Here is a 14,594-nt window from a genome sequence, read left to right on the forward strand (position 1 = left end):
TGAGGTCATGATGCAGTTGAAGAAGACTCTGGTGCGGCCGCATCTGGAATATTGTGTGCAGTTTTGGTCGCCATACTATAGGAAGGATGTGGAGGCACTGGAACGGGTGCAGAGGAGGTTTACCAGGATGTTGCCTGGTATGGAAGGAAGATCGTATGAGGAAAGACTGAGAAACTTGGGGCTGTTTTCATTGGAGAAAAGAAGGTTTAGGGGTGACTTGATTGAGGTGTACAAGATGATTAGGGGGTTAGATAGGGTTGACAGTGTGAACCTTTTCCCGCGTATGGAGTCGGGTATTACAAGGGGGCATAGCTTTAAATTAAGGGGGGGTAGATATAGGACTGAAGTTAGGGGTAGGTTCTTCACTCAGCGAGTCGTAAGTTCATGGAATGCCCTGCCAGTAGCAGTGGTGGACTCTCCCTCTTTATGGGCATTTAAGCGGGCATTGGATAGGTGTATGGAGGATAGTGGGTTAGTATAGGTTAGGTGGGCTTGGATCGGCGCAACATCGAGGGCCAAAGGGCCTGTACTGCGCTGTATTCTTCTATGTTCTATGTTCTATCCTGGGGTTACCATTGACCAGAAACTCAACTCGTTACATAGATAAAGTGGCTACAAGAACCAGTCAGAGGCTAGGAATACTACGACAAGTGACTCACCTCCTGACACCCCAAAGCCCATCTACCATCCACAAGGCACAAGCCAGGAGTGTGTTGGAATGCTCCCCACTTGCCTGGTTGGATGGTGTAATTCCAACAACACTCAAGAAGCTTCACACCATCAAGGAGAAAGCAACCCACTTGATTGGCACCACACCCACAATCATCAACACCCTCCTCCACCCATGTTCAATTGCAGCACTCTGCATGATCTACAAGATACGCTGCAGAAATTCACCAAAGATCTTAAGACATCATCGTTCAAACTCACAACTACTTCCAGCGAGAGGGACAATGGTAGCAGGTACACGGGAACACCAGTACCTGAGAGTTCCCCTCCAAACCGCTCACCATCCTGACTTGGAAGTATATCACTGTTCCTTCAGTGTTGCTGGGTCAAAATCCTGGAATTCCATCCCTCGGTATTGTGGGTCTACCTCCAGCACATAGATTGCAGTGGTTCAAGAAGGCAGCTCACCACCACCTTCTCAAGGGTAACTAGGATTGGGTAATTTTAAAAAAGTTCTGGCCAGCCAGTGATGCCCTCATTCCATGGGCGAATATACAAAAACATCAGGGTGCACAGAATAAGGGGTCACCCGTTTAAGACATAGAATCCCTACAGTGTGGAAATGGGCCAGGAGGCCCAATAAGTCCACACCAACCCTCTGAAGAGTAACCCACCCAGACCCATTCCCCTACCCTATATTTACCCCTGACTAATGCACCTAAACTACACATCTCTGAACACTATGGGCAATTTAGCATGGCCAATTCATCTAACTTGCACATCTTTGGATTGTGGGAGGAAACCGGAGCGCGCACACTGGGAGAATGTGCAAACTCCACACAGACGGTCACCCGAGGCGGGAAGCAAACCCAGGTCCCTGGTGCTGTGAGGTAGCAGTGCTAACCATCGAGCCACCATGCCGCCCAGAAGTGAAAAAGGCCTTCTCTCAGAAGGTGGTGAATCTGTGGAATTGTTCATGACAGAGGTCCATCAAGGACACTAAGTGTATTCGAGGCTAAGGTCGACAGATTTTTAATCAGTGAGGAAATCAAGGGTTATGCAGAAACAGCAGGAAATTGGAGTTGTGAATGAGCAGATCAATCATGATTTTATTGAATGGTGGAGCAGACTTGATGGGCTGAATGTCCCACTCCAAGATCAAATGGTTTTAGGGATGAACTGATACCTCCCAAACCTCTTGATTTCAAAATCGAGACAATTCAATTTTCAGGCACAAAACAGAAGACTGTGTGTTAAAACATCTTCCCCCATCGAGGCTTTGCTTAGCAGACTGAATGAAATCTAGACATTAAGGGAGTTCAAACCTGATCATGGGGGCATTTCAGAATCTGAATTCTGAAACCAAAACAAAAACTGACATCAGTACAAACGACTGGGGAAACTGTCCAATTCATGGATTAAGAAAACACAATTTCACCAATTCCTTTTGGGAAGTTAACCTGCCGTCTGTGCACAGTCTGAGCCATATGTGACTCCAATCCTATATCAATGTGATTGTCTCTTAATTGCCTGCTGAAGCAGCCTAGTAAGACACTCAATGGTGTCACTATCTTCAAGAGGGTAAGTATGAGAAATATGCAGTAAATGCTGTCTTTGCCAGTGAAGCCCACATCCTGGGAACAAATTATTTTTGCAAGAGAAGTAACTCGCACCCCCTTCTAATACAGAATGAAAGCAAACTAATTTGGCACTTAACTAGAGTACACTTTTATATTTATGAGGGGTTCTGGAGATCTAAGGGAAAGAGAAAACATATAAGGAATCTGGGTTGTTGCTGCTGCACTTCAGGGAACAATCATTAGGTTATATATATCGAAGGCAGGAAGTAATTAAGTGCTGTTCCCCTGACCCCTGCTATGAGCAGTTGGAAGTGTAGCAAAGTACGAGAGAGTTTGAAGAAGGTTCAAAGCTTTGGCTAAGGTTGAATTTTACTGTGATTGTCATGGCAACCACAGGCTTACGTGATTTTGAGAACTTTCTGCATTTCTTATGAAAATAAAGGCCAGCAGAGGAGAATGCAAGGTAGCGGCAGTGGTGAGGGAGATCAGTCAAAAGGGAAAGAAATACACTAACAGAGGATGTGGGATTGTGAGCCAATTCTGGCAATCAATGTATTCTTGAATCACACTGTGTGCTTTTACAGAGAGGCCCAGGAATTTTGGGAATCTGTGGATTTCCCACTGAAGCTGATACGAAGCCAAGTCTGAATCTACAGGGAGGATCAGTCTTGTGTCTCGGACCTCCCCCTGCTGTACTGAACCATTCAAAGCAAGGAAAGCCATGGATGAGATTCTTAGATTATCCTTCCACTTATATAGTGAATTTTCAAGCCTCAGGATTTCTAAAGGGTCTTTCCAGCCAATGAAGGCAATTTTTTTTTTAAAGCAATGTAGTCACTTTTGTAAGAAACTTCAAAATGTTTGTGCATTTAGAGACCATTCTGGCCATTTGTCTGGTTTATCGGCAGGACCTCCTGCTTCAACATCCAAAACCTTGCCCCATCCCATCTCTCAACTTAAATTCATAACATCATCCACTACAAAAGAGGCCCTTCATCCCATCAAGTCTGCATTGCCAAAGCTTTCTTAAATCGGTGGAGGTTGGTACATTTACAATATTTAAAAGGTGGTTGGATGGGTATATGAATAGGAAGGGTTTAGAAGGATATGGGCCAAGTGCTGGCAAATGGGACTAGATTAATTTAGGATATCTGGTCGGCATGGACAAATTGGACCGAGGGGTCTGTTTCCGTGCTGTACATCTCTATGACTAGAGCCACTCTCCAGCACGTCACCTGTAGCGTTGAATGTTATAATATTTCAAATGCTCATCCAAGTGCAATTTAGCTGATGCACAAACCCTTTTCCAAAATTTTGTTGCCTGCATACTTAATTATGCCATACTCCTGTGGCCAATCTTCCTTACCTTTCATAGGCTTTAATTGATCTGAACCTCTGCTACCTGCTATCTAGGTCATCTCAAATCCCTTCTCCCCTCGCCCTGCTCGAGGTTAAATGTATCAACCTTGTTTTCAGATTGCTCCAGCCTCCTCCAGCCCCACAACTCTCCCAGATGACTGACTACAGCCATCCCTTCTCCCAACCGTGTTGCTATGGTTTGGGCCACAAATGCATAAGAGTTTGCCCCATACTTATGGGCAAAGTGATTTGTCATTGCCCTCTGCATGGACTAACCAGAAAACTCACCCATGCTTGTCACCTGTCACTGCACCTATTGAAAAGACTTACAAGCTGATAATTATTATACAGACTGTTTGGCCATGTTATAAAGGCATCGTGCATGGCCAACAAGTCCTGATGCAGGGCTTCAAACTCACAGAATCTGGTGGAGAGGACTTTACCCTCTGCACCACAAGATCTCCTGCTCCTGAAAACTATGGTCCTCCAATTCTGGTTTCTCGAGCTTCCTCAGTTTTGATCCACCTGAGGATGGATTGGATGCTTCCTTCGCAATAGTGGAGTCCTAATTTCTGGAATTCTCTCTCCAAGACTTTGTATCTATTTCCTGCTCGAAAGCATTTCTTAAAAGCAACATCTATGAACCAGCTTTATGTTCATAAGTGCTAATGTGATTCAGTGACAAATTTTAATTGATAACCTTCCTGTCAAGTGCCCTGGAAGGTCACCTTATGTTAAAAGGTGCCATGCAAAGTTGTTGAAAATGAGCAGCCAATTTCCAAACACCAAGCCCTCGCATCTCAGTAGTTGTGGTAATCGCCAGGTCATTTCATCTTTGTGATGGTTAAGTTTTCAATTCATTGGAGTGAACACTACTCTTCATTGAAGTAATTGCCAAGGATTCATCTTCCACTACCTGAGAGGACAGACAGGGCCTGGTCTGGCATCACCTCTGAAAGGCAGTGCCTCTAGAGTGGGTCTTGAACCCACAACCCTCTGACTCCCAGAGGTATGTCTACTCTCTCAGCTATAGCTCAGGTCCCACCCTGCCTATTAAAAAGTAGAACAGCTTGTCTTGGGTATCACTGAGGCTCACTGCACTGCTATGCTCTGAACTTCTTTGGAGAAGTTCAGATCAGATCTCGATGTGAACTCATGATCAATATTGATATGACTTAGCAGCAGACATCTCGGTCTTGAGCTGCTTTAGTTCCAACCTTCCAACAGAATCTCTCTGACATGACTACCAAGGTCACATCACAACACCTCAGATGCTCATTTGCAAATTCCTTAAATCCGATCTCTAAACTATTGGCCCAAGCAAATGATTTGTTGGCCTTCCTGTTATAAAGAATCTCACGTCTAGAAATAGTCCTTCACCTCTAATCTACTTTGAACCCAAGCCCTTTTAATGTGGGCAATAAAACCAAATGCTAAAAGAACACTAAACCACAAAAGGTACTACTACATCAGATAACTAATTGCTTGGTCAAAGAGGTAGGTTTTAGTGAGTGATTAAAGGAGGAAAATGAGCTGGAGAGGCGTAGAGAAGGATTCCCACAGATTGGGACTCGGATAACTGAAGGCACGGCTACTAATAGTGAAGCAATTATAACTGGGTCTGCACAAGGCCAGAATTAGTGAAGAGCTGATTCCTATTGGATAGTTGTAAGGTTGGAGGAGAGCATAGACTAGTGAGGGGTGAGGTAATGGATAGATTGGAAGATAAAGATGAGGATTTTAAAGTCAAGACATTCCTTGACCAGGATCCAATGTGAGCACAGAGGTGATAGGGAGTTGGGACTTCCTGTGGTTTAACACTTGGGCAACACTGTTTCATATAAGTGTGCTACATTAAAGATAGCAAATAAATGCAAGATGTTGCTGCTATACTCAGTAAATATTCCCCCAAGTTCTACCCTAATAACTTTCGGGCAAATGGCTGCTGCTCCTCATGGTCACTGTAAAATTGAATTTGCATGATTGACAAAATGAGACTAAAAATATTCTCTTGTGGTTTTCAGCAGCTGCTTCCCACGGTCATATTTGAGGACCTCCCCCTTTCGATGGAGTCTTTTTATTGCAGGTACGTATTTTAAAAGGATGGAGTGCTCAGACTAAGAAACAGTATTGTTTTCCTGTCTGGCTACAATGTTCATGGGTTGGAACGTGGGAGTAGATGGGCGTAGCCAGGCTCAGGTCAAGTTGTATATGTCAGAATTAATTACGAATAATTAGGTGTCAGTTGGTGGTGGCATAGGTCGATTGTCACTGAGCTATCAATAAAGAGACCTGTCCTGATGCTGTAGGGACACAGGATCGACTCCAACCGTGGTGGCTACTGATGAATTTTGGGTTTAAATAAGTGAATTTGGAATGTAAAGTTAGCCATTGGTCATCATTTGATTGTCGTAAAAAAAAATCTGGTTCGCTAGTGGCCTTGTACAGGGGAAGGAAATCTGTCATCCTAACCCGGTCCGTCCTACGTACAAGACCCACAGCGAATGTGGCGGACTGCTAACAGCCCTCTGAAATGGCTGAGCAAGCCACTCCGATCAAGAGGCAATTAGGGATTCTGAACAATTGCTTGGTGCCTCACTCCATGAAAGAATAAATTGTTAAAGTTATATCCTCGACGACTGATATTTGGTATCATGTCAGTGACACTGAGCTTCTCTTTTTAATCAGAGGCAGAGCTTCACAATGATACAGTAACAGTTTGCTTGTAATGTCTGTGTTTATTCTAGTACACCTGCTGACATTCACATTTGGTGAATGTTCTCAAAGTCACTTGAAACCGAAAGAGATCATTCTACAACCGTCGTCCAATATCACTCTGAATTGTTCCGGGAATGGCCACATTCATTGGAGTTATGAGAAAGTCGCTGATGTCTATCCTGACGGCCGTTTTCTGCACATACGTAACGCGACCATTTATCACAACAGAGAGTACACCTGCTTCAATAATAAAACCGAGATAATGAGCTTTTACATCTTTGTGCCAGGTCAGTTAAATTGTTCCATCTCAATAGGCAGAATCCTATTCTTTAACATTTAGTCTTCAGGAATGAAATTTTTCAGGGTCGTGGAAATCACAGGAACCTAAACACAGGAGGTGGCCATTCAGCCCCCTTTGAGCCTGTTCACCATTCCATCCAAATGCAGTTGGTCTGTACTAGGTCAATCTACATTGGTTTCAAATCACTTTAGACCCTTAGTTAATAAAAATGAGTCTTAGTTTTGAAATTTTCAATTGTGCACCTACCCCAGCTTCCAGAGAAGCATTGTATTGGACTCAAAATGATAGCTCTGTTTCTCTCTGCATAGGACTTCTCCAGCATTTTCTTCCCTAATCCACTTTCAGTGCCACCTTCATGTGCAGAGCTCCCCTTTGTGTGAAGAATTGTCTCATGCCATGGTCCTTAACTGCCTAGCTGTAATTTTTGTATTATGTCTCCTTATTATAGACTTCTCCCACAGGTGTAAGACAAATCCAAACCCTTTTGATGCAGTGTTAGTGTCCATACCTCTGAGTCATGAGGTGTGGGTTCAATTCCAGCTGCTCCAGGGATGAGCAATGATGTCTCTGAACAGGTCGATTAGAAAATGTCTATACACCCTAATTAAATAACCCCTCCATCTCATAACCACAAAGGAAATCATACGTAGGCTGCACAGTATCAAGATTTCAGACTTCTTTTCAAACTGGTGTCATTCAGTTGAATCCAGACTGCACTCTCTCCAAGGCCAGGCGTATCCTTTCTGAGATGTGGCATCCAGAACCAAACATAGTCATTCCAGATGGTGTCTAAGCAGAGTCTGATATAACTAATATATCTGCTCCCTTTTGTAGTTCAGTTTTCTTGAGGTAAAGGCCAACATTCCATGAGCCTTTCATTTTTTTTTGTAGCTGCTCCCTAGCTTTTAGTAAGTTCTGTTCTTGTACACCCAAACCTCTCAGTACTCCAGTGCTAGGAAAGGAAAATTAAACCTCATAAATTGTGCTTCTTTTACAGATCCTAACATGTGGTTCCTCCCACAACGGCCAGATGATATGATCATCATAATGGAAAGCTCAGTGTCTTTTAACATTCCGTGTCTGGTGTCCAATCCAAATCTCCAGGTCACTCTACTGCACGTGGAAACTAACACCCTTGTAGACCTGCCATACAACAACAAGCAAGGCTTTTTTGGCAAATTCAAAGGTGGGACCTATGTGTGCAAAGCTACACTAAATGGAGTGGAGCAACAGTCTGAGAGTTACATTGTGGACACATATGAAGGTAACAAGACCCTTGTCAAGGATTGTATAGAACATAAAACAGAGAAGAGGAACAGGCCTTTCGGCCACCATGTCTGTGCCAACCATGATGCCATTCCAAACTAATCCCATCTGCCTACACATGGTCTGCATCCCTGTATTCCCTGCCTGTCCATGTGTCTGTCTAAATGTCTCTTAAACAATGCTAGCGTATCTGATTCTACACCTCCCATGGCAGTGCATTCCAAGCACCTACCACCTTCTCCATAAAAAGACTTAGCTCGCACATCTCCCTTAAACCTTTCCCCTCACGCCTTAATCCTATGCCTCCAAGTATTTGACATTTCCACTCTGGGAAAAAGACTCCAACTATGCATTCTATCCATGCCTCTCAATTTTATATACTTCTATCAGGTCACCCCTCAGTCTCCAACGCTCTAGCAAAAACAATCCAAGTTTGTCCAAACTGTCCTTATAGCTAATACACTTCAATCCAGGCAACATCCCAGTAAACCTCTTCTGCATCATCTCCAGAGCCTCCACATCCTTCATATAGTGTAGCTATTAAAACTGCATACGGTATTCCAAATGTGGCCCAACTAAAGTTTTAAACAACTGTACATAATTTACCAACTTTTATACTAATGTCCTGACTAATGAAGGCATTATTGCCATATACCTTCTTTGCCACCTTATCCACTTTTGTTACCACTTTCAGGGAGCAATGAACTTGATCCCCAAAATCTCTCTATATATCAATGTTCCTAAGGGTCCTGCTATTAACTGTACACTTCACTTTTGCACTTGACCTTTTAAAATGCATCACCTCACACTTGTCCAGATTAAACTCCACCTGCCGTTTCTTCATCCAACTTTCCATATTTATAACCTGTATCCTTCCTCATTGCATAAACTCCACCAATTTTCATGTCAGCTATGAACTTACTAACCAGATCATCTACACTTTCACCAAAGTCATTTGTATATACTATAAACAACTGAGGTCCCAGCATTGATCTTTGTGGAACACCACTGGTTACAGACCTCCAGTCGGGAAAAACACCCCTCCACAAGTACCCTTGGTCTTTAATGGCCAAGCCATTTTTATGCCCAACTTACCAACTCACTGTGGATTCCATATGGTTTGATCATCTGGACCAGCCTACCATGACAGACCTTGTCAAATGCTTTAATAAAGTCCATGTAAACATCCAATGCCCTACCCTCAACAATCATTTTTGTCCCTTCCTCAAAAAACTCAATCAAGTCATGAGGCAAGATGTCCCCTGGAAAAACAATGTAATTATCCCTAATAAGTGCAACAAAGGGCCTGAAACTGTACTGTACTCTTCTATATTCTATGTTAAGTCTATTCTTTTCCGAATGCGAGTAAATCTTATGCCTAAGAATCTCCTCCAATAATTCCCTTACCATTGGTGGATGGCTTATCAGTCTGTAATTTCTTGGATTATTCCTGTTGTCCTTCTTAAACAGCATTGGCTATTCTCTAGTCCTCTCAGACTTTGCATATGGCCAAATAAGGATACAAAGATCTCTATCAAGGCCCCAGCAATCTCCTCCCATGCCTCTCTCAGTAACTTGGGATATATTCTATCAGGCCTTGGGGATTTACCTCCCTTAATGTTTTCCAAGATAACCAACACCACCTCCTTAACATTAACATGTCCCACAATATCAACATACCCTCTCTAATCTTATCATCATCTATGTCTGTCTCCTTAGTAAATAACAATGTGAAGTACTCATTAAGGATTTCACCCACATTCTCCCCCTCCATGCATAAATTCCTTCCTTTGTCCTTGAGTTGACCTACCTTTTCCTTAGTTACCCTTTTGCTCCTAATATATGTATAACATGCCTTGACATTCTCCTTAATCCTACTTGCCAAGGACATTGCGTGGCCCCTTCTAGTCCTCCTAATTTCTTATTTAAGTTCTTATCTAGTTCCTTTATATTCCGTAAGGGTTTTATTTGATTCCCATTTCCTAACCCTTACAAATTCTTCCTTTCTCTTTTTGACTAAACTTTCAGAATCTCTTATTATCCAAGGTTCCCAAATCTTTCCATCCTTATCTTTCATCTGCACAGGAATATGTTAATCCTGAATTCTGATCCATTGGCCTTTAAAAGATTCCCACATGTCAGATATGGATTTACTGTCAAATAGTCACTCCCAAATCTAATTTCTCCAGTTCCTGCCTAATACTGTTGTAATTAGCCTTCCCCCCCCATTTTAGCACTTCCAGTCTCATCCTATCCATAACTATGTTAAATCTTACAGAATTATGATCACTGTTCCCAAAACGCTCTCCCATTGAAATTTCAATCTCCCTGGCTAGGCGCATACTCCGATCCAAAGTCCAGTGTGGCCCCTTCTCTTGTTGAACTATCTACATGTTGTATTAAGAAACCTTCCTGGATGCACAGAACAAATTCTGCTCCATCTAAGTTCCTAGCACTAAACGAGTCCCAGTCAATGTTGGGCAAGTTAAAATCACCCACAACAACAAATCTGTTGTTTTTACATCTCTCCCTGATCTGCTCACATAACTATTCCTCTATCTCCTGTTGGCTATTGGGAGTCCTACAGTACAAGCCCATCATAGCGGTTGCATTTTTCTTATTCCTGAGTTCTACCCATAAGGCATCATTGGATGAGGCCTCCAGGATGTCCTTTCTCAATACAGCTGTGATATTCTCCTTAATTAGTATTGCTAATTTAAATGTTTTTCTATCATGCCTGAAAGATCTAAACCCTGGAAAGTTGAGCTATCAGACCTACCCCTCTCTCAACCAAGTTTTTGTAATGGCTACCACATCATAGTCCCATGTACTAATCCAGTCTCTAAGGTCATCTGTTTTACATATTATACTCCTTGCATTAAAATAAATGCACTTCAGATCACTAGTCTTGCCATGTTAATTAACATAGTCCTGCCTGTTTTTCCTATTAAACTTAATTGATTTAACCTCTACCTTCTCTTCAATAACTGCACATTCTGACCCTCCTGAGTGGCACTAACGAACCTCCATACCACCTCCCCCTCTCCCCTCCAGTTTAGGTGCAACCCATCCTCTGGTATATGTACCCCCTGCCCTGGAAGAGATCCCACTTTTCCAAATATCCAAAGACATCCCTCCTACACTAGCACTTTAGCCACTAATTCATCAGTAGAATCTTGTCATTTCTGATCTCACTAATACGTGGCGCAGGCAGTAATCACACAATTACAACCCTGAAGATTCTGCTTTTCAACTTTCTACCTAATTCTTTAAATTCCCTTTGCAGGACCTCCTCTCTCTTTCTGTCTGTGTCATTAGGACCAATATGGACTATAACCTCTAGCTCCTCACCCTCCCTTTTCAGAATATCCTGTGCCCATCCATATCTGTAAAATCCCCCATCCCTGCCTATAGAGCCCTCATCCATCCAGACTCGAGTACTGCTGGATGGCCTGCTATCTTCCACTCAGTGTAATCCTGAACTCCTCCAAAACCCGTGCAGCCAATGCCATCAGTCACAATAAACCACATCACCGCCCCTTGCTCAGTGATCTAGACTGGCTTCTGGTCCAGCAATAAATCCAAGTTAAAATTTATACCTTTTTTTTAAATGCCTGCATTGCCTACTGCCCTCCTTGTTTCTGTAATCTTGTCCAGCCCTGTAATCATCTGAGATCTCCACACTCCTCCAATTCTGGCCTCTTCTCATCCCCAGTTTATTTGCACCACCATTAATGGGACACACCTTCACCTGCCTGAGCCCTTAGCTCAGGAATTTCCTTGCTAAACATCACTACTTCTCTCTCATCCTTTAAGTAGGCCCTTAAAGCTTGGAGATCATTGGTTTTGCTTATTGTCACTAATTCTGATATTTCCTTATCTGCATTCCCTGTCATTATTCCTGCTGATGCAGGGATCTCGATGTCTGTCTGTGCATGGCAGTGATTGCTGAACCCAGAAGACAATGTGTTCTCACACCAATCACTGTTTGCAGAATGTCCATCAGAAGTCACACGCTACCAGGTGAAAGTCCAACAGATTTATTTGAAATCACAAGCTATCGGAACACTGCTCCTTTGTCAGACGTCACCTGTGATTTCAGCTTGTGAATTCAAATAAATGTGACTTTGTCCACCCCAGTCCAACACTGGCACCTCCACATTATGGAACCTCTGAGCAGCTGCACAGCCACTTAATGATAACACCACTGCAAAGTGGGTAAGAGTGTCTTTGATAACATTCTGCAAAGCAGCTAACAATGTTTTACTGCACCAATGACAACGTATAACCTGTCTACAACATAAAGGTCATTGTCATTTCCCTTTCTGTAGCACCTGACCATCTTTATATTGAACTTCATGCTGCAAGAACCCTGGTCAAACAGGGAGAACCCATCAGTGTCACCTGTACTGCAAATACCAACTTGCTGGAATATAATTGGAACTGCCCAAGGTTGAAGGTGAGTTTGTGAAAAGTTTAGTGAGTGTCATGGTCCCAATTAATGGTAATGTGGGACAAGTCGGGACCCACAGTGAAACCTAGTTTGATTGATAGTGTGCTTTATGTCTTCAGTGGGGTTACCATAGTGTTGAAAGGGCACTTGTAGTGCAGTGGTCATGTCCCTACCTCTGAGCCAGGAGGCCTGGTTTCAGTTCCCATCTGCTCCACTCCAGACGTGTGTTGTAACATCTCTGCTTTAGAAAGTATCTCCCACAATAACCAGCCATTGAGTGTATTCTCACGAGGCTGCTAATCTTTTTAAAACAAAAGAAAACTACCTTATGACACAAAAGGAAAATCAAGCAAAACTATATATGCATATAAGTCACTATGAAAAGATCTTAACAGCAAAAACAGTGATTCAAACATTTTCCCACCAACATCTTTTTCAGATGCTCAATCCAGAGAAATTGAGACAGGACCCACTGTGAAACCTAGTTTGATTGATAGTGTGTTTTAGAGACCGGGTGGATAGAGGAAAGCTTTTTCCCGGGGTGAAGAATTCAATAACGAGAGGTCATGTTTTCAAGGTGAGAGGCGGAAAGTATAAGGGGGATACACATGGCAAGTACTTCACACAGAAGGTGGTGGGCGTTTGGAACGCATTGCCAGCAGAGGTGGTAGAGGCAGGCATGGTAGATTCATTTAAGATGCGTCTGGACAAATGCATGAGTAGGTGGGGAGCAGAGGGATACAAATGCTTAGGAATTGACCAACAGGTGTAGACAGTACATTTGGATCGGCTCAGGCTTGGAGGGCCGAAGGGCCTGTTCCTGGGCTGTAAATTTTCTTTGTTCTAAATATCAAACCGATCTTCATTGTTTAATTTCTTATTTAAGAAGCACTTTCTAGTTTTCGTTCTGGTGCAAGTTTTAAGGTTTCGTTCCAGTTTAGATGGCAGGGATTACCTTTTAGATCTGACAGCCAAACATTTCTATAAACTCTGAGAACCTGGAGATTCTACAAGCCTGAGAAGTTGTCCCATGGCTAGAATGAAACCAGAATCTGAACTTTGTCTGCTAGGACAAAACTGGAATCTCATTCCCTGAAATGAACTGAAACAAAACTACAAGTGTTTCCTTATCACTTGTTTTCTCTGCATGTTATAAACTTAGCAACTTAATCATCTCATCAATTATCTCCACAGCTATCTGGCCAGACATTTATTAAGTCACATGCATTCTTGAAAATGATGCAGTTAGGCCAATTTGCCAAATGATTTTCTGATCTCATATTTAAAAAAAATCCTTCACATAACAGAAACTAAAATCTATCTACCTTTATTTTAATATAATCCAAATTCCCGAATGATGATAATTTATACTATACATCGTTTTAGCATATTGATCATAAAATCCCTATAATGTTGGAGGAGCCCATTCGGTCCATCCAGCCCTCCAAAACACATCCCACCTAGACCAAGCCTCCCACCTTTCCCAGTAATCCCACATTCACTATGGCTAATCCACCCAGCCTGCACACTACATGGCAATTGACCATGGCTATCCACCTGACCTGCACCTCTTTGAACTGTGGGAGGAAACCAGAGCACCTGGAGGAAACCCATGCAGACATAAGGAGAATGTGCAAACCCCACACAGACAGTTACCCGAAGTAGGAATCAAACCTAGATCCTTCACAAGGTGAGGCAGCATGCTAACCACTGAGCCACCATGCCATAATCATTGTGTGACAGAAGTGAAACAGTTTAAAAATGGTTAAGAGTCATCAGGGAACATTGACTTATTTATCTGCACAACCAGCATAAGTTGGAAAGATGAAGCAATAACATCTCAGATATATCAGCTAGCTCCATCAAACACTCTCAGGCAGGGAAAGCACCAGATTAAATACAGTGTAAAGCTACCGCTTATGTTGTCCCCCATCAAGCACTCCTAGGCCAAGGAAAGCATGGGGCGAGATGCAGAGTAAAGCTCCCTCTACACGCTCCCCATCAAACATCCCCAGACAAGTACAGCAGGGGGTTAGATACAGAGTAAAGCCACCTCTGCACTGTCCCCATTAAACATTCCCCTGACGGGTACAGCATAGAGTTAGATACAGAGTAAAGCTCCCTCGACACCATTCCACTAAACACCCCCAAAGCAGATACATTAGCCAGGGCACTCACTTTTAGAAACAATACTTCAGTTCTTTAAAATCACCCAAGAAGGGGACCTTTTCAAGGTTTAATGTTTTAT

General features: G+C 42.8%; 1 protein-coding gene across 2 annotated transcripts in view; it reads left to right on the forward strand.

Annotated features, from left to right (window-relative positions):
• pdgfrb (platelet-derived growth factor receptor, beta polypeptide) overlaps positions 1–14,594 on the forward strand; it is a 102,880-nt gene that overhangs the window by 32,630 nt on the left and 55,656 nt on the right. The window contains exons 2-5 of one of the 2 annotated variants that reach the window (XM_043703113.2): positions 5,633–5,694; positions 6,356–6,613; positions 7,625–7,891; positions 12,225–12,352. In XM_043703113.2, the coding sequence (XP_043559048.2) occupies positions 5,633–5,694; positions 6,356–6,613; positions 7,625–7,891; positions 12,225–12,352 (715 nt within the window). The remainder of the gene's footprint in view (positions 1–5,632; positions 5,695–6,355; positions 6,614–7,624; positions 7,892–12,224; positions 12,353–14,594) is intronic. The other variant, XM_043703115.2, reaches the window with a different exon arrangement.

Source organism: Chiloscyllium plagiosum, unplaced genomic scaffold (genome assembly GCF_037043375.1).
Source record: "Chiloscyllium plagiosum isolate Xiang-an unplaced genomic scaffold, Cpla_swu_hap1 HiC_scaffold_16, whole genome shotgun sequence".
In the NCBI taxonomy this organism is placed as follows: domain Eukaryota; kingdom Metazoa; phylum Chordata; class Chondrichthyes; order Orectolobiformes; family Hemiscylliidae; genus Chiloscyllium; species Chiloscyllium plagiosum.